The 19,688-nt window shown below is 38.1% G+C and overlaps 1 protein-coding gene across 1 annotated transcript in view; it reads right to left on the bottom strand.

Moving 5' to 3' along the window:
- Window positions 1–2,893: 2,893 nt before the first annotated feature.
- VPS50 (VPS50 subunit of EARP/GARPII complex) overlaps window positions 2,894–19,688 on the bottom strand; it is a 132,035-nt gene continuing 115,240 nt past the window's right edge. Inside the window, 6 exon segments of the mRNA NM_001105413.2 lie at window positions 2,894–3,607; window positions 7,601–7,790; window positions 9,541–9,662; window positions 12,922–13,080; window positions 14,509–14,605; window positions 15,859–16,007. Coding sequence (NP_001098883.1) covers window positions 3,488–3,607; window positions 7,601–7,790; window positions 9,541–9,662; window positions 12,922–13,080; window positions 14,509–14,605; window positions 15,859–16,007 — 837 coding nt within the window. The 3' untranslated portion in view covers window positions 2,894–3,487.

Below are 19,688 nucleotides of genomic sequence, written 5' to 3'. Positions count from 1 at the left end.
GTCTCACCTCTCTGATGATAATGGCAAGGGAGTAAGGGACAAAGCCTACTCTTTTTCTTGTTGTCTCAGGCTTGTAAGTGTCCCCAAGAAAGCCTATTCCTTAACCCAGTGTATGTAATGTGGGAGTTGTCCTGAGCCCAGCTATAAGGCAGCACTGAAAAAAATGATGCAGGTGTAACACTTAGCAACATTCACAAAAGGATATGCCAATCAAGAAAAGTATCAGAACTAGTGAACTACTTCCCTCCATCATTTTGGATGAGTTACAAATTCTCATGTATAGTCTGACACAGCTTTGTCCTTGGGAGAGTGGCACAGATTAAATTTTTTGACGGCCTCTTATCAAGCAAATATTTTCCATAATAATAAAAAAAAATCTGTAAAAAGTTGCACCAGTCTTAACATTTTCAAAGAATACACCAGAGTATTAATAATTTTCTTTTCATTAATCATTGTGTCCAGCGTTAAATATCACTTTGTTAACCACTAAGTCTGTATTAAAATTATCCCAAAGAGTAAATATAAAATAGAAATTTTTTTCCCTGGACCACTTCTTTTTGCTCTGAGCACAACTTATATTTCACCTTCAGGCATACTTTTTCATTTGAAAAGATAACTATGTTTTCAAAGTGAATTGAATTACAAGACGTTTTATTTCAGCGAGTGGGTAAAGAAAAAAGCTGTTCAATCTAAACTTAAAGTTTCACTTTAGCACTCAGCTGAATAGGAAATTTCAAAGGAAATTCTACTTAAGGATATGATAAAATACCATCTGGTCCTGACTTCAAGAAAATTCTATTTCATTTTGTAAGTTGAGCAAATGAGCTTATTAGTCAAAGAGATCTTATAAGATCTCTATAGGTTTTATAAACGGAAGCAAACTAGTTCACTTGAATTGCTATGTATCTCCCTGGTATTTTTTAATGGGAGACAATGTATTTGTAGAAATCATCATTCTTTCTCAGGGAATAATATACCAGGCTCTCGTATCAATTTAAAATCTTGAATCCTACAGCACACATTCATACAAAATACCAGTTAAGGAATACTTAGACACTAAATGTTTTATAAAAGTAAAGTTTCTAAAACATGTATAATTCCATTTACATTCTCAGCTTTTCAATTCTATTTATCTTAAAATCAGTTTCATAAGACTGGATGGGAGGGGAGTTTGGGGGAGAATGGATACATGTATGTGTATGGCCGAGTGCCTTCGCTGTTCACCTGAAACTGTCTCAACATTGTTAACCAGCTATACCCCAGTGCAAAATACAAAGTTTTTAAAATATCAAGAAAAAAATTAGTTTCATAAAATGTCATATGGTTATAATTCAGTATCATTACAATACGATACTTGAGAAATGTCTGGTAACTCTTTTATAATTTAAAGTAATTTAAAGATTCAAATACCGTATTATTTTAAAGTCATTTACACTTATTAAGCTTTTAATGAAAAAACAAAATATTTTTCTTAAAAACTATCAAAAAAAGATGTAGCACTTTTATTTTGAAGATGAGGAAAGCAAAGTACAGGTGAGCTACAAGGACTCTCCAACTGATACAGCTGTATCCAACAAGATAAATAATTCTCCTGTATCTACTGTTATCACCCAGGAAAACACCCTACCAGGCAGATAACTGCTCATCATACAATCTAGAGTGAAGCAAAGTAGAAATGCAAGAAAACCAGTGTGAAAACTAAGAAGTAAGCAGGGCCTAATCAATTGAGAAATGAGACTGATTAGCTCTTTACATGCCCAGCTGAATATGGCATTTAAACCAACGACTAAGCTTATCTCATGTTTGCTTTCTACAAGAGGCTGCATATAGATAATGGTTACCTGCAGGACCCACCTTATAAGTACACAGTCTAGTTCCACAAGGAGATCATTGTGCAACGTATGAATGGCGCCAGGTTCACACCTTTTCACGAGAGGGAAGATTTACTGTCAATACTAAATTGACAGCAAATGAACAGGGAAGTGAGAGATGGAAAACGAAAAATGCATGACACAGATTCACACTAACTCCCCTCACGCCGACATATTCTGTGTTTCATGCCATCTTCTGCCAGTTACAGGCATCTGCAGGGACCAACGAACGCTGGGTGGCAATCACTCCTTTGTCACCTCTGTGTTGATCACATGCCACGCTGTGCCCTTCAGCAACTCAGCTCTCAAAGACTCACAGGACACAAGGCCCTTTTCTCTTGAGACGCTTCAGGATTCTGGGAGCTGGCAATGTTACAGGTCATGTCGAGTAATCCTGGACCAACACCAACAAGCTGCTTCTACTCCCCAGTCAGAAAGAACATGCAAAAAATTTCTTAGCAGACAGCTGGCAGGAGTGCACAGGCAATTGACTTTTATGTCATTTATGATGGTAGAAGATCCTTAGCTTCAAAGAAGATTTCAGAGTTAACAGTACACAGTTACTAAAAACTAACTTAGTTCCAAAGCTTATCACTGGCTAACTGACATTGTATCTGTGATACAAAGTCGATGCTTAAGAATGGTGAACATATGATCCTACACCTATGCCTGACTAACTGGCAAGTCTTTCCTTGAATCACCTAAGCCAGGTTTTGCTGTTCTAAGACAAAAGTTAAATTCAAAGAGAACAAAGCTTACAGGAAAAAAAAAAAAAAATCCATTATTTAAAAAGAAAAAAAGGAAAAAAAAAAAAAGAAAAAAAGGGAGGGAGGGAAGAAGGAAGTCCCACAATCACCACTCAGGCACTGAAGAGGTTTACCCAATGAAATTACTTCTCAAACCAATTTCAGGAAAAAAGACCATTAAAATTAGAACATGGTTTAAAAAAAAAAAAAAGAAGAAATTCCATTATAGCTGTATCCAATCTGTCTGCTATGAAAAAATACCAAAATGCAGTCTCATTTGATCATGTTATAGTATTTATTAAATTTCATCATTTATGACCACTGTGTCATTAACCCTAACACAAATACTGACATTTAAAAACACAGAAAGCATACTGATTCTTCAACTATTTAGCTTACGTGTACTTTTCAATTGTCATGCAGTGTTCATAATTAGGAGACATTACACATTAACCCTCTCATATTACACTTATTAAGAACTAAATTTTTAGAGGGTAGAAAAATACCAACATAAATTCATTCTCCGAAACCGCCCGTGAGTGTACTGTCACTGTTTCGTCTGATCATACACTTAGAGTACATTCTTCAGTAAAATGGATAACTGTAGTCATGTAACAATAGTTATGATGAGGCAATATCATTTCAAGGAAGGAATACAACAAACGAGACCAAAAATTGAAGAGCTGAGATCACGGCATATAAAAATCATTTGCGAACACCACGTAAACTTCAGTGTTTTCCACTTTCCAGCTGTAAAGAGCATGCACAAAGTTTTCTTAGGACAGCTGTCAGCAGTGCATGAAAAACTGGCTTTCATGTCATGTGCGCTGAGAGACCATCAATACCACTGAGGAAAAAGAACTGTGTTCATTATCTTTTGGGTCTGTCTATATCATCTATCGCTGAGAGAAGTTTTTGTCTTGCTTTCTTATTGATATGGGATCCCAGGCAAACATTTACCAGGTTGGTCAGCTGCTTTGTTGAATACTCCTGCTCAAAAAAAGAAGATTCAAATTTAGTACACTGATACACATGTGTGTGATCAATGCAGAAAAAGAACAGACATAGATAATCAGGACTCAGTGGGTAATTACTAAGCACTACCAACCAGTGAAAAGCAGTGGAAATTATAATTGAGACATGGAAAACAAACTGGTTACAGAACTGTAATAAGGGAATAAGAGCATCTACAGCATGAATTTGAAAGAGGAACCACCAGCATCTTTTTTTTATGGCACGTGCATGCATTCATGCTCAGTCACTAGTCGTGTCTGACTCTTTGCGACCCCATGGACTGTAGCCCACCAGGCTCCGCCGTCCATGGAATTCTCCAGGCAAGAACACTGGAGTGGGTTGCCATCTCCTTCTCCAGGGTGTCTTCCCGAACCAGGGAATGAACCTGCATCTCTGCACTGTCAGGCAGGTTCTTTACCGCTGAGCCAGGGAAGCCCTTCACATGGCACATAACATGCTAATGCTTAATATTTTTAAGATCACACACTACGCTTCTTTCTGCGATGGTCTTTGTCATCGAGTTATCAAAATACGCTGACATCTCAAAAATTTATATACATATAATAAAGGGCTACTAAGTAAGTAGCTTCTAGCACTGCACATTTTGCACATTTTAGATAAAAGAAAAAAAATCTCCAAACACAGAATAACTCTTCTGAGGCATAACAAATGAATAAGGTTAATAACAAAGATCAGAAAATTATTGGTTCTTAAACCCTTGTATCTTAATGGTAGCTAGAAAGTAAAATTGAAGCCACAGTTGACCTGTGAACAGCTCGGGGAGTAGGGGCGCTTTCCACACAGTGGAAAACTTGCACCGAGTTTATAGTTGGTCCTCCTCCTCTGATGTCCCTCCATATTAAAGAATTTAACCAACTGAGGATAATGTAGGTATCCACTACTGAAGAAAACCGCATGTAAGTGGACCTGTACAGTTCAAATCCATGTTGCCTGACACTCAACTATCTAAGTATTTTTTTGCTGTTCAAACTGTACAAAGTTCCTGGCTTTCAGATAAGTTGTCAGGATGCACATGATGAACAGGACTCATCAGAAAGTTCTGCATCTTGATTTGGTTCTGGAGAATTAAGACCAAGAGCTCAGCAAGGGAAAGAGCTGTGTTCTATTATCTAACGAGAAAAGAACATGTCTTCACTGGAGACAACATTAAAGACAGTAAAATTTCAAAATACAGGGAAGAGTTCATTCTAATAATTCAGCAAACTGCTCAGTGTGTGTCTGATCTCTGAGAGCACCCATCAACACCTGGTGAATTCTCTCAAGTGATCACTCAACACTTAGGAAGTACCATCCAGGCACCATACAGGCATTGTGGAAAGAGCTCTAGAAAACAGGACAATCTTGCTGCAAGGAAAATTTCACTGTATTACAGATATCAGTGAATAAAACTCTTCCGAAACACTAAGCTATGACAGCATATTAAAAAGCAGAGACATCACTTTGCTGACAAAAGTCCGTATGGTCAAAGCTGTGGTTTTGCCAGTAGTCACATACGGATGTGAGAGTTGGACCATAATGAAGGCTGAGCACTAAAAAATTGAAGCTTTCAAACTGTGGTGCTGGAGAGGACTCTTGAGAGTCCCTTGGACTGCAAGGAGATCACACCAGTCAATCCTAAAGGAAATCAGTCCTGAATACCCACTGGAAGGACTGATGCTGAAGCTGAAGCTCCAACACTTTGGCCACCTGATGTGAAGAACTGACTCACTGGAAAAGACCCTGATGCTGGGAAAGATTTAAGGTAGCAGGAGAAGGGGACGACAGAGGATGAGACGGCTGGATGGCATCACCGACTCAATGGACGTGACTCTGAGCAAACTCTGGGAGACAGTGAAGGACTATCTAGCGTGCTGCAGTTCATGGGGTCACAAAGAGCTGAACACGACTCAGAGACTGAACAACAACAATAAAAAACTTTAGTCCACTGTATCAAAAGAAGAAACCCTAAAATGGGCATCTGTCTTACATCAAATAATGAATCTCTATGAGTTGGGCTTTTTCTCCTCAGCTGCTGCTGCTAACTCGATTCAGTCGTGTCCGACTCTGTGCGACCCCATAGATGGCAGCCCACCAGGCTCCACCGTTCCTGGGATTCTCAAAGCAAGAACACTGGAGTGGGCTGCCATTTCCTTCTCCAATGCATGAAAGTGAAAAGTGAAAGTGAAGTCTCTCAGTCGTGTCCGACTCTTCACAACTCCATGGACTGCAGCCCACCAGGCTCCTCCATCCATGGGCTTTTCCAGGCAAGAGTACTGGAGTGGGATGCCATCGCCTTCTCCTCAACTACTTGTCCCAAATCCCTTCCTCAATACCAACTCCAAAGTGCTAATTGCTTAAGTTATGAAATGGATTCTAGCCACATTCAGCAGTTGATCTGCATCTGATATAGCTATCTTGTTCCTCAAATGACAGAGGTCAATGAGATGAAAAGTGCTGACATTTCTCAGTTCTGGTGTACTGATCAAAACCACTGAAAGATGTCAGAGATCTGAAACTACTGTCAGAGATCTGAAACATTAACACAAAATTCAGGTTAATGGTCCAGACTAAACTTCATTTTCTTTTTCTAAAGTGTTGAAACTAGAAAGGATGTGCCTGATAAATATAAACAATTCCTTACTTCCTTATCCAGTCAGATGAAATAAACACTTACATAACTTTTACCTATGATGTTTATAGCATGTGAGTGCTAGAGTTATTGATGGAATAAGATTCAGTGAAGATTTTAACACTTCCCATATTTTCATTAAATCCATCTTCACATACTGCCTAACTAGACAAATGATATAACCATCATATCAAAAAGCTCCTTGTATTGAGCATTCCCTGGTGATAAATGTTGATTGAACTGTGTCAAAAATTCAGAATTTTAAATAACACTTATTACATGTAGTATTTTTCTCTACATATCTATATACTCACACAAAAGAAAAACAATTTTATCTATACTTAAGGTAAAATCTAATGTAGGATGAAATTAAATTGAGCTATTTAGGTAATAAATATTTGCATATTCAATCATTAGGCTTCACTGGTGGCTCAATGGTAAAGAATCTGCTTGCCAATGCAAGAGAAGTGGGTTCGATCCCTGCGTTGGGAAGATCCCCTGGAGAAGGAAATGGCAACCCACTCCAGTATTCTTGCCTGGAGAATCCCATGGACAGAAGAGCCTGGTAGGCTACAGTCCATGGGGTCACAGAGTTGGACACGACTTAGTAACTAAACAACAAATATCCAGTCATCACTACTACATGTCAGTGTGTTCAGAACATCACTGTTGATGGCTACAAGAAGGTTTAAATTGTATATCAATTCAGTTCAGTTCAGCTGCTCAGTCATGCCTGACTCTTTGAGAGCCCATGGACTGCAGCACGCCAGGCTTCCCTGTCCATCACCAACTCCTGAAGCTTGCTCAAATTCATGTCCATCGAGTTGGTGATGCCATCCCGGGTGGCGGCAGTGGTAAAGAACCTGCTGCCAATGCAGGAGATGCAAAAGACATGGTTTAATCCCTCGGTCAGAAGATCCTCTGGAGAAGGAAATGGCAATCCACTCCAGTATTCTAATGGCACTCCACTCCAGCTTTCTAAAAGTTATATATAGACTTTAGCTTGACACTCATTTCAGTGTTCCTGTATTTGTCGTGAAGGTTACCAATTTCAGCTCTTTTCCTACAACACAGTTGCAGGACAAACACAGCTAAAGTTCAGACTCTGTTTTTCCAGATAATTACTGTTACAGTTCACAAAGTCTCAAAAGGATCTGATGAGGCAAAGAGTGTTGCACACACACAATATGAATATGGTAAAGAACTGGCCTAAGTAGTTCATGCTAAAAAAAAAAAAAAGTTTGTTTCACCCATATGATTTTGAATTATCTAACATACCACACAAGCACAACACAAAAGAGGAAGAATAAAAATTTAATTAACTGCTTCTCAGCTCTCACCCTGTGCTCTTTGATCCAGCGTTCCATGTCATTCTCAGTTAGGTAGTACGCTTTAATATAGGTTTCCACAAATTCTTTATCCGGAATGGGTCTGATATCAGTTAGCTTTTCAAGTTTCATTAAAAACTGTTGAAAATCCAATTGCATCAAGGCACGACCCTCATTACTACACTTCTTGACGTTGGCGTATCTAAGATACACAATAATAAAAAAGCACAAGGGATGGGATGGCTAGGAAAAGAAACCTTCAGGCACTTATTAAACTTTCCTCTAACCCACATTTGCTGAGACGCTGTAAGTAAAAGAGGACAGAAGTGTTGAGCCAGAAGGACTGTGTTGTGTTTGGGCCCTGTCACTCAGCAATCATATTCCTTATCTGGGTCTCAGTTTTCTCATTTGCAAAGCCAAGAGATCAAGCAACTTCTAAGATTCTTTGCTGTTCTACAGGCCAGAGTTCTGCAAAATCAATTAACATACTCATCTATAAGAAAGTTAAACTGACATTCAAGTTAATCTGGCTGCCAAGAATTATTTATAAAATTAAGCTATGAATATTCCCCAGTAATCTTAGCTTCATAAAACTGTTCAATATAACTACTCAATGCAAAGAAAACAAATGAAATAACTCTCCCATAAACATTCAGCAAACCTAAGAAACAGAAGCATAGAAAGTATATACATATTTCTCATAATAAAACACTTTTATAGACTTATTTCTGAGACCCCACACTACTAAAAAACTGCATGTTCTAAGGCGGACTAGTAATAAGAATATATTTGTTAACCCTAACAGTACAATTTTATTATTCATTAAGTCAGAGTCTCATTCCTTCAATCACACAAAATGTGGAGAATTCAATCTGAGGAGATGAGGTACTTTCCCTAAGAAAATCTGCAAGAAGACTATTTTATATTATTTAACGTGATAAAGCTTTTTTTAAATAGTGTTTATATTGAAACATATAATATTTGTCTGTCACTATTCTACTATTGAACAAATTTATTAACAGTAAAATCCAGTCATGACTGCTGACACAGAGACATCTTGGGATTTACAGCATTGCTGACTTCAATACAAAATGCCAAGGCTGCTGTCAGCTTGTCATTGTCACCTTCCACTTTCTGACACATTCTTTTCTGTAACAAATAAGAACTGAAGAGAAATCAGATGAACGACAGTGTGAAAATTCAACTGATGTGCCATTCTAGATCACTGTGAATGGTCTTTGAAATAGAAGCTTGTCTTCCAGGTATATTTTAAATCTATTACTAATTCTTACTTGTGTTCCCGATGTTATGGACAGAGTATAAACATGACCTCTGAGTAAGTGGGAAAATTACTTTTGATCTGTAAACTCAACATATGAAAGATTTATATGGTCTACAAGGATATAATAATGATATTATAAGCAGTGATATTGTGGTTTTGAGGACTGATTTTGCCATGAGAAAATTAGGAGATATTAAGCCTTCTCTGCATTTCAAAGACTGCGTGAACCTGGACAAGTTATTTAACCTCTGTAGCCTTGATTTTCTGAGGCGAGGCTATCTTTCTGTTGACAAAACAGAGAACAGCACTATCAAAGAGAGTTTATGTTAGGATTTAGTGACAGAATCCTGTGAAGGGCTTGGTCCAATAAATGCCAAATAGTAATCAATGAACAGGATGTATAATAATCATCAGCATAATTATATTTGATAATAATAGTTTAACTTTCAGATAACCATTAGATGCTACATTCCTCACTCCGACCAGTTGATTCTAAGTCATCAGAAAGAAAAAAAGGGACACAGTAGGATTTAATGTCTCTGAATTATTATGAGACTGTCTGCCATTTATCAGTATGTCTTATCTGTTCTCTGCATCTGTTGGTGATAATACATAATGTTACTCATATATTATGACTGAGGAATCAGATATGCTTTCATGGAAAACTTACCCTTCCACAATAGTTCTATTAGCGAGGCGTATACAATGTTCCCAAAGTATATTAGACACAGGCAAGGGTATCCGAACTCTCTTAGAAACTTCATTCAACCGCATGTTAAACTGCTCAAATTCCTAAGAAAAATCATAGCCATATGTGAATTCAATTATAATGCTTTCCCATCTTAGAGGCAAAAAAAGACTAAAAGACTCAGAATGAAATCAAGTAAAACAAAAAGAGATAATGCCCAAGATAATTTGGACTTACTGTGAAGTATATGAAATTGACTAATCATGTTGTAATATAGAGTACACTACATTTCCTCTCAAAGGAAGTAAGTGCCATTAACTGATTAAACAATATTCCAATGTTTCTACATCTCAAATTTTCTATGACTGTCAGTATGGATTAAAAAGGCTTAATAACTAATATGTCTTTAAAAATATCTTCAAGAGACCCAGATTTTTAAAAAATGTTTTAATGAGCTTTCAACTCAGAGTAAACTATATGCAATTTGTAGCTGTAATCCTTAGAGAGCAGTCTGATAAATTATTCTCTTTCCTAAACATTCCTTTAAAGTATCAATAAATGATTACATACTGAAAGATTCAAATCATATAATAGCTGTAAATTTTCAGCACCAAAAAAGCTCCATATTATCTCATTACCTTTAGAAAAACCGAACATTTTTATTACTCATCAGTACCTTTTATGGTACTACTCTCCTAAAAATAAAAACATATGTAATTTAGACAATTCCAACAACATGAAAACAGCAGATGGCTCATCCTTCAATAAATTTATATATCTGATTTCTTGAGACTATTATCATCTAAATATGTTGATTAACAAAAGTAAATGCTGTTGATTCTTTCTTGATAATACAGTTCAAATAAATTTAACAGTCCTTACAACAGTATTTTTCTCTTTAGTTTCCTCAATAAAGAAGCTATGCAATACGTAATAAGCCAAGACTGACAGTGTGTTCAAATAACACACAGGTTGGAAAAAAATCTAAACTGTTCATCACCAGTGAAGCTAGTATTACATGATGGTTGTGTTATCCTTCGCTACTTCCTAGATCACAATTTTTTTTGATGATTTATTCTTTGACAGTTAACAGCTTTTAATTATTTATGAGAAAGAAGTGGGTCTTCAATCCATTAAGCTTACTTTTGAAAATCAAAGTAAATAATAATTGCTCTTCCTCTTTTTTCATTTCATGAATCTAGCAGAACCAGTAGTATTTGCTACCAGATTTATGCTTCACTACAGTAAAAGCTGCTTTAGATTTTAAAAGTCTCAATACATTTTATTAATATTTTAAAGATAAATTTATATGCTTATTGTGTAAAATGCCATTCTACTCATTGCTAAATACAATCTTCAAGAATGCTTATTGTTAAATGAATAATAAAATTATTTCATTTTACTTATGATCCATTTGGGACAACAAATGCAGACTGCTTTTACCTAAAGGTTTGGACTTGGGAAAGTTAACAAAAAGAACAAAATTCAACATAAAAGTTCCCTTAAGAGAGAAAGTCTTAAGCTGCTGAAACTTGAGTTCAGGTTAATAATCTGAGTAACACTGGCTCTTTCTTATAATATTTCTTGAAATTAAGACTAATTGAAGCAAGCAGGCAATGGCACCCCACTCCAGTACTCTTGCCTGGAAAATCCCATGGATGGAGGAGCCTGGTGGGCTGCAGTCCATGGGGTCGCAAAGAGTCAGACATGACTGAGCGACTTCCCTTTCACTTTTCACTAGAAGCAGCAGCCTCTTTCTACTTTTCTGCCCTCTATTCACTGAGGGCAGAAGTCTCTTTTTTCTTGCATCTCCTTAAGTACTGTAATTGTTGTTTAGTGCTAAGTTGTGTCCAACTCTTTGCAACCCAATGGACTGTAGCCCACCAGGCTCCTCTGTAAATAGGATTCTCCAGGTAAGAATCCTGGAGTGGGTTGCCAATTTCCTCCTCCAGGGGATCTTCCCACCCAGGGAACCCAAGTCTCCTGCATTGACAGGTGGATTCTTTACTGCTAAGCCACCTTAAGGAAGCCCAAGTACTATAATTAGCAGGTCATAAAAAACAGAATCAACTTTCCAAAAATAGAACTGTTCAAAAAAGTGTGATTATAAATTACATGTATCTTTTATATTCCGAATTAAAATTCCCAGCTGAAGTCTCCCGGGTGCTCGAGAAATCAAAGTCCTTCCAGGGTGGCAACTATCAAGCATGTGCAGATCTCGTGCTAACACCTGGACACTTTTAACTGATCTTGGCTCCCTTAGTTCCTTGACTCTGAGGACAGTCTCAAAGTCCTCAACCCAGCCCTCCAGAACGGTCCTAGACGCACTGGGAGTTGGCACCCCAGATGAATCCGGCTGCTATCTCTGCTTTGATCTCTGGGTTTGTTGACTGCTTCTCAAATATTCTAGGCTATTATTTACATCTTGGATGAAGCAGGTAAGAATGTTTGTGTAAATGATATAAATAGGGAGCCAGGAAGGGCCAACTTTTCTTTTCACTGACAAATATGAAAAGCAACACTTTTCTGAAAGCTGTTTTCATTTTCTCAGTTGCTCTTTCCTCACCTCAGACATGCTCATGGTTCACTGTCTCACTTTCTTCAGGCCTCTCATTACCACTGTGAGTCCTTCTTTGACCACAAGGAAATATATGGTATTCCTCCCCCAACCCACACTCTGCCACTCTCTATCCCTCTTCTGCTGGTTATTCTTTCACAAGACTAGTCACCACCTGACACATTATGTATCTCTTTACTGTTGTCCCTGCTCTAGCATATAAATACCCTGATGGCACATTAAGCTCCTTAATTCACAACTAACTATATTGCTAGCAGCTAGATCAGTGTTCGACACATGTCAGATGATTTATAAATATCTGTTGATACATAAATGAAAAAACAAAACTACACTTCTTTTCAGAAAACTTATAACTTTAAGTCATTAAACACAACAGTGTTGGCATGACACATAGCAAAATTAATGTGATTTCTGGGGAAAACCAACTAGAATAGCCAGGAGTATAACCTCTCGCCAATGAATATAAATACAACTATAGAAAGGTCTTCTTGTCACTCCAGCCATGGCTATTGAGATCATGTAACATGAAAGGCAGCCAAGACACATATCAAACTCTAACTCAAAATGGGAAACTTGTGAGCAAAGACAAAATCTACGAAGTATTCTTGGGTCTAAAAGAACACAAAATTTGGAAGGAAATCCAAATCCAACTCAGGAGCTTTAGCATCACAAGAATGCTCGAATATGGTAAAAACCATAATCTCACGACTTCAGAGTGACTGCAATTACAGGAATAGTTCCATACTATAAGCATCTTTAACAAAGGTGTTTCCCAGAATACTTGCCTTTAACAGCGTATCTACATATATGTTGTGCTGTGACATAATTTCTTTTACATCCCATTTCACATTAGCCATCAGCAGCAGCATCTGTTCATAATCAATGGCTTTACCAGCTACAATCCAGTAAATTGGTTTGCGTAGTTCACTGGCCGTTGAGACCGTCTGAAATAAATTTCACAGAAAACCAAACTTTTTCTCAAAGTATCAAATTTATAAAAACTATTTTGCCCCCATTTCTAGTACACATCGTATCTGAAAATAAAACACTACATTTGGAGATATAAATTATGAAAATACTTTTAACTTGTGGGCAAAGATCTTACTCAAAATATAATTTTGAGACATTCAATATGCTTCAGTCCACTGAAAATACAACGGTAAAACTACAGATTTTCATGGCAAATATTTTTCAAATTCTTTTGCTTTTCTCCATTTCCATTCCCATTCCCACACTGCAACTCAAGATCCGATCATCTCTCACCTGAAGTAGTCCAAAACTCTTCAAGCTGGTCTCCTGTCTCTAGGTTTGCCATCTAAAGTCCATTCCTCACACCACTCCCAAAGCTCTCTTTCCAAAACACACACCTCACTGTGCTACTCATCTCCTCTTTCAAATACTCCCACAGCTTCTCAGTACCCTTGGAACAAAGTCCAACTCCCAGCTGGGAGCGCTGGATGTCACGTAACTTCAGCTTACTCACTCCAGCCATCTTTCTCATCACCATCCCTTTTCCCTTGTCTAAGAATCTGAATCTGCCTCAGCTCCACCATGCCTCCCTCTCACCTGCGGGTCTTCATATAGGCCACTGCCTCAGTCGAAATATACCCCTTATGGGTGATTTGTGTTGTGGTATGGCAGAAACCAATGCAACATTGTAAAGCAATTATCCTCCAATATAAAAAAAAAAGAATTGTAAAATTTTTAAAAATAAAGATTAAATTATATAAACCTACAATGAAAGTATATCAAAAACACAGATTAAAAAATATATATATACTCCTGATTCTTTCTCTTCGGTCCAGTTTAAACATCACTTCCTCAAGACAGCACTTCTCTGCCAATTATACCCGCCCCAACTCTAGTCAAGGTTAAATACCCAGCCACTGTTTCTTTACCAGAACTATATAGTTTATTGTAATAGGTTTTTTCCCTTTATTTTTAATTGAAGGATAATTATAATATTGTGTTGGTTTCTGCCATACATCTGCAAATATCAGCCACAGGTATACATATGTCCCCTCCCTATTGATTCTCCCTCCCACCTCCCACCTCCATCCATCTAGGGGGGGTCACAGAGCCCTGGTTTGAGTTCCCTGAGTCATATAGCAAATTCCCACTGGCTATCTATTTTCCATATGTTAGTGTGTAATACAGTTTTAACTGGCTCTCTCACGAGACTAAAAGTTATATGAGGAGTTCAGTAAGTATCTAGTTAATACAGGAATTCATGAATGAATAAACAAATACTCTAATCCAGCTTTCCTGAAGTTGAGACACTGATCGTTAGCAAAAAATAAAAAAATAAAATAAACAACATGTGACAGTCTTATCTTGCTCACAGTTGAAAGGATATACCAGACATGTCTGACCTGAGAATAAAACTGCTGAAGAAAGGGTTTTTTGACTGCAGGCATCACAGCATCCAGATGAGGCTGAAGGAACTCAAACTGTTCAGCCAAGAATACCCTAAAGGGAATGAATAACACACCATGTAAACAAAACATAGGATTTAGAGCGTGTCAATATTTCTGTGTAACTAATCTTTAAGATCTCTGACCAAAAGTTTAACAAAATTATTTTCCATTTTAAAGAACGACCATGCATGGCCACTTGACACACTCATTTACAATTCACACAAAAATTAATGCTGAGTTATCTCTGAACGTGAGCTGATGTGAAAGAAGCGTGACTTCAAGGGAGCTAAGCTGGTTACTACAAGGTATACAGTTATGCTGCTTTGCATGTAAGATAAGCGCACTCACAATGGAAAAGACAGAAAAAAAGAATACAATGGTACTTTTTGAAAGGCTTTCTTTCAAAGGTCCCATGTAAATTACACACAACAGACCCATGAATTCACAGATTTAATGCCTGGTGCTTTTCAAAAATAACCCAAACATTCATAACATGAAATAAATTGGAACTTGGCTGAAGTATACACATGAACTTCCGGGCAGGAGGCTGATGTGCATGAATGGAAGTCACTCAGCCGGAAGACTACTGGCAGTCATTCTGCTTTTCCTTACCTTTTGTTACATACACAGAAACTCAGTATTCTGTCTGACTGTGTGATCAGTTGCTCAGTCATGCCCACATGTTACAGAAGAAGTTATACGCTTTAATTTTACTAAAGAACTTGGTGATTTACAAGGTCAAGGATCGACTACATTTAATACTAAACTGAGTGTAGCTACAGTTTCTCTAGAGTCATAATTCAATGGAAAAATATAAAGAACTATACTATAACACGAGCTTCCCTGGTGGCTCAGCACAAAGAATCCACCTGCTAAAGCATGAGACACAGGTTCGATCACTGGGTTAGGAAGATCCCCTGGAGAAGGAAATGGCAATCCACTCCAGCATTCTTGCCTGGAGAGTCCCCTGGCCAGAGGAGCCTGGTGGGCTACAGTCCATGCGGTCACAAAGAGTCCGGACACGACTTAGCGACTAAACGACAGCAGCAGCATACTCTAACTTGTTTCTCTGAAGTCTCACTTAAAGCAAGGATCATACTGCCAAAGAACAAACCTTACAAGATTTCCCGTCTTCCATTTATACACCTAAAAATCAACCATGCCATTTTAAAAATCAACTGGCACTCTATCTTAGGACATGTTTCTCAGAAATACTGAGTATTTTAAGTAATATAGACTACGATGCTTACTTTTATCATCTTTCTTGAATATTTAATGGCAAAGCAACTGTTTTTAATAACTTACAAGGATTCTGTGGCGACCACTCTTTCCGCCAACCCATACAGTGTGTCCCCAGAGGTCAAAACCACTAGGTGACTCAGATGAGGGCTCGGCACCTTCTCCTTCCTCTCTTCTGCTGCTGTGAGCGTGGCAGCCGAATCAGCCGAAACCTCCTGAAAAGACAGCACACGCACACAGCCTGGAACAGCAACTCTAACAGCAACAGACCACACGACGTTACAAACCTGGGACTACAATTAAAATGCTCTCAGGCATATGTTAATTACACTTGATTTCAGTTCTTCCCCCCTCCTTTATAGTTCCTAACTACTAGAACTTTCCTTTTTATACTAAAGGAAAATGACCCAGCTCCATATACTATTTTTCTAATCGTGGTCAAACAAGAAATCCTTATGAAGGGACAAATATTTCATAGAGACAATAGTGAGAAGTCTTTTAAGAACTTATAAATGTTGGAAAAGAGACTGCCCCACCAGGATCAAGCTGTTAAAATCCAAAAAAACTGTGGTGTGATCAACCCTTTCACATCGAAGTTTTAACCAAGGTAACCTTGGTGTATTCCCAAGACGGTAGGACTAAAATGTAGTTCTGAATTGAAATAGAATCAACTGTATTATATATGTCTACACATAGACTACTGATCTGCAGGAAGATGGCAGATGGAAATAAAAGAAACGGATGTCCAAAGAGACAAGTGGGCTGAGCCTTAAAAGATCCTTGAAGAAAATTACAGCACAAAAATTGAATATAAACAAAGCTAGAAGTGTACAAAATGTAAATCTAGATTACTTTTTAAATCAATTTTATAATCACAAATCTCTTAACATTTGCCTTATGGAAAAAAGGAGACATCAAATGCTGATGTTACTCTGGGAGCGTAACAGGTTTGTAAATTTAGCAAAATGGAAATAATACATTATAAAACCTTTCAAGTTAGAAAATGGTTTTATTCTTTAGTTTTTTTTTTATAGCCTGTCTTCCAGTAAAGGTACTGTCACTCTTCAATCTATAATTACTCAATTAGCATTTAAAAGTTATTTTGTGAACAACTGTGTTTTCTCTCAGGACAATCAGGATAAGGGAACCATGCAAGTTAATCAGTGTCATGGCTCCATTATTTATTTCCTTCTACTAAAAAGGAACAAAAATCACCCCACTACTGTCAAAAAAACCAAAAAATGACAAAATTTCATACTGTTTCATACCAACTGGTTGCCTAGGCTATTATATTTAATAATTTAATTCTGGTGGCTATTTAATCACCACCTACCTGAGTGTCCAAGTAAAAAGCCTTAGAATCACTCTTGACCCCGCTTCCTTCTCACCTCCATCATGCCTAAACAGACAGAAACTCTCTTGCCTGTTTCTTCCTCATGTCATTACTTCATCAGGACCAGGGCCCCACAACATTCCTGACCGGACCCATTCTAAAAGTCCCCTAGTAGTCCCTCTAGCTTCTCCCGTTTCTACTCCACTCTCCACACTGGTTTACTTTTCAATAATACCTAGGTGATTTTTCTAAAATGGGCATGTGATCACACCAGTCTGTAACTTAAAAATCTCAACTGACAATCCCTTCCTCATGGAGAAAAAGCCTAAACTTTGTTGCCACGACATCACTCCTTTACCACCTTGCCAGTCTCGTTTCCAGATGATCTCTGCACCCCTAAGATCTGGTCACACTGGACTGCTTGTTACACCTGCCTTACTGACGCTCTTGTCTTAGAGCTCTTTTCTCCTTGTCTTCCTAGCTCTTACTTCACTTTTTAAGTGTGAACTCATATTCACCTCCTTCCTGTAAATTTCTCACTCTCCCAAGAAATGTACTTGTGTTACCATCATCTACATGCATGCCCGTAGGTGGTGTACAGCACAGTCTGTCAGTGGCTGTTCTCCCTTACAGCGTTGAGTTCCCGAGGCAGGGACCAATTTCGCCCTCTCTGTACCTTAAGTTCGTGGCATGCCTCTTGGCATGAGCAGACCCTCCTCAGTTTCACTGACGGAGAGGATGCTAAGAACCTTCTCTTACTCTATTATTCTCTTTCAAGCCCATTCATTCCCACTAGGCGTTTGTCTGCTTCACTGCACGAAGAAGGAGTTAGCCAAGTACCCACTGGCTTAGGGCCAAGTCCAAGAGTCAACTCTGAATATCCATCTCTGAATATTCCTCCTGACCTTTGAACCCAGCAGTGCTCCAGTTTTTATTCCTGACACTTCTCTTACTGACATTCTACTCCCTACACAATTTCATCCAGTCTCACAGAGTTAAATGCCATCCACATGCCAACAGCTCAAAATTTAAGCCCTGACTGGTCTCTCATCTTTAGCGGATTTAACGTATCTGAAACTGAACTCCCGATGTCCTCCTAAAACATGCAGCTCCTTGAGACTTAGCCACCCACTAATGGCACAGGCTCCCGAAGTCAGCTACCATCCTTGACTCCTCTCAGCGTCACACTCCTCTTGTAATCCATCAACAAATCTTGATGGGTCTACCTTCAAAACAGACCCATCTAGGGAAATATGCTCAAGAAGAGCAAGAAAGTCACCAAAATGTCAACATGACGTAGGCAAATGGTATGTGCGTACTGCGCACTTAAACGGAAAAGCTTCTAAACAGGACCCATGTTTCAGCTCATACCAGGAGAGTAAGGAAAGGACATACAGCCTTTTGAAGACTTTAAGAAATGAAACCGTCATCTTTATTCTCACAGTGAAAGTTACATTTATAGCTTTTTCTGCCACTAATGTACTAACGCAAAGAAAATTCATATTTATGGACTTTTCTGGATCAATTTAGAATACTTCTCTCATCAAAGATCCAAAGTTGGCCAAAGGTCTTAAAGCAAACAATTGAGCATCACCAGGTAGATAACTAAAAATTCACATTTCTGATACCACCAACACCTACACCAGCCCTTTTTCCTACTTGTTCACTATTACACCATCTTTTTTTAGACTTTTATTTGATGTGTCTAACAAATTTTCTTAGTTTACAGTGAATTTACATGATAAGCAGTTTCAGGTGGCATTTTAAAGAACATGATGATGTGATTCTGCCTTTTACAGCTTGAAGACAAGCAAAACTTAAAAATATATATATGGAGAAAATTACCCAAAAAGTGCTTATTAAAGTTTTAAGGAACACACAGGAGAAATATGAGGAAAAAATACTATTTCCATTCAGTGGTTTCAGATTGATTAGGCTATAATTTGTTTTAATAGACAAATATATCGAATAGCAAGAAACCAATTAATGTTCTCTGCCATTGTAGATACAAATTAATGAAGATGATTTATATACCAGCTTATGGAAACCTGAGATCAAGGTCTAGTAAACGACAAATATATTTTTTAAAATAATAAAACAATGCTTGTCAGTATGAATAACAATTTAACATGTAAATCATTGGAAACTAATGGAAATTTTCAGAAAAACTTCTGCTGTACTGCTATAGAGTCTTATCCATCAGAGGAGTCAGGACTCTGGAGAGACTCTGTCAAAGTCAGTGAAGGGGAACGCCAGCCTGCACAAGCTTCTGGTCCAAGGTGCAGTCTTTGATTTAAGAGATGGGAAGAATAAGGTCTTAAAAAAAGTTATGTTTAGGGACCTCCCCAGTGGTTGAGAATCCGCCTGCCAATGCAGGGGACACGGGTTTGATCCCTGGTCTGGGAAGATTCCACATTCCACAACTACGGAAGCCCGTGAGCCTAGAGCCTGTGCTCTGCGATGAGAAGCCACCGCAATGAGAAGCCCGCACACCACAGCGAAGAGCAGCCCCGCTGGGCCGCAAGCAGAGAAGCCCATGCACAGCAATAAAGACCCAGAGTGC

Source organism: Bos taurus, chromosome 4, assembly GCF_002263795.3.
Source record: "Bos taurus isolate L1 Dominette 01449 registration number 42190680 breed Hereford chromosome 4, ARS-UCD2.0, whole genome shotgun sequence".
Lineage (NCBI taxonomy): Eukaryota > Metazoa > Chordata > Mammalia > Artiodactyla > Bovidae > Bos > Bos taurus.
The sequence above is the reverse complement of the archived record's forward strand: the minus strand, read 5'-3'. Positions and strand labels throughout refer to the sequence as shown.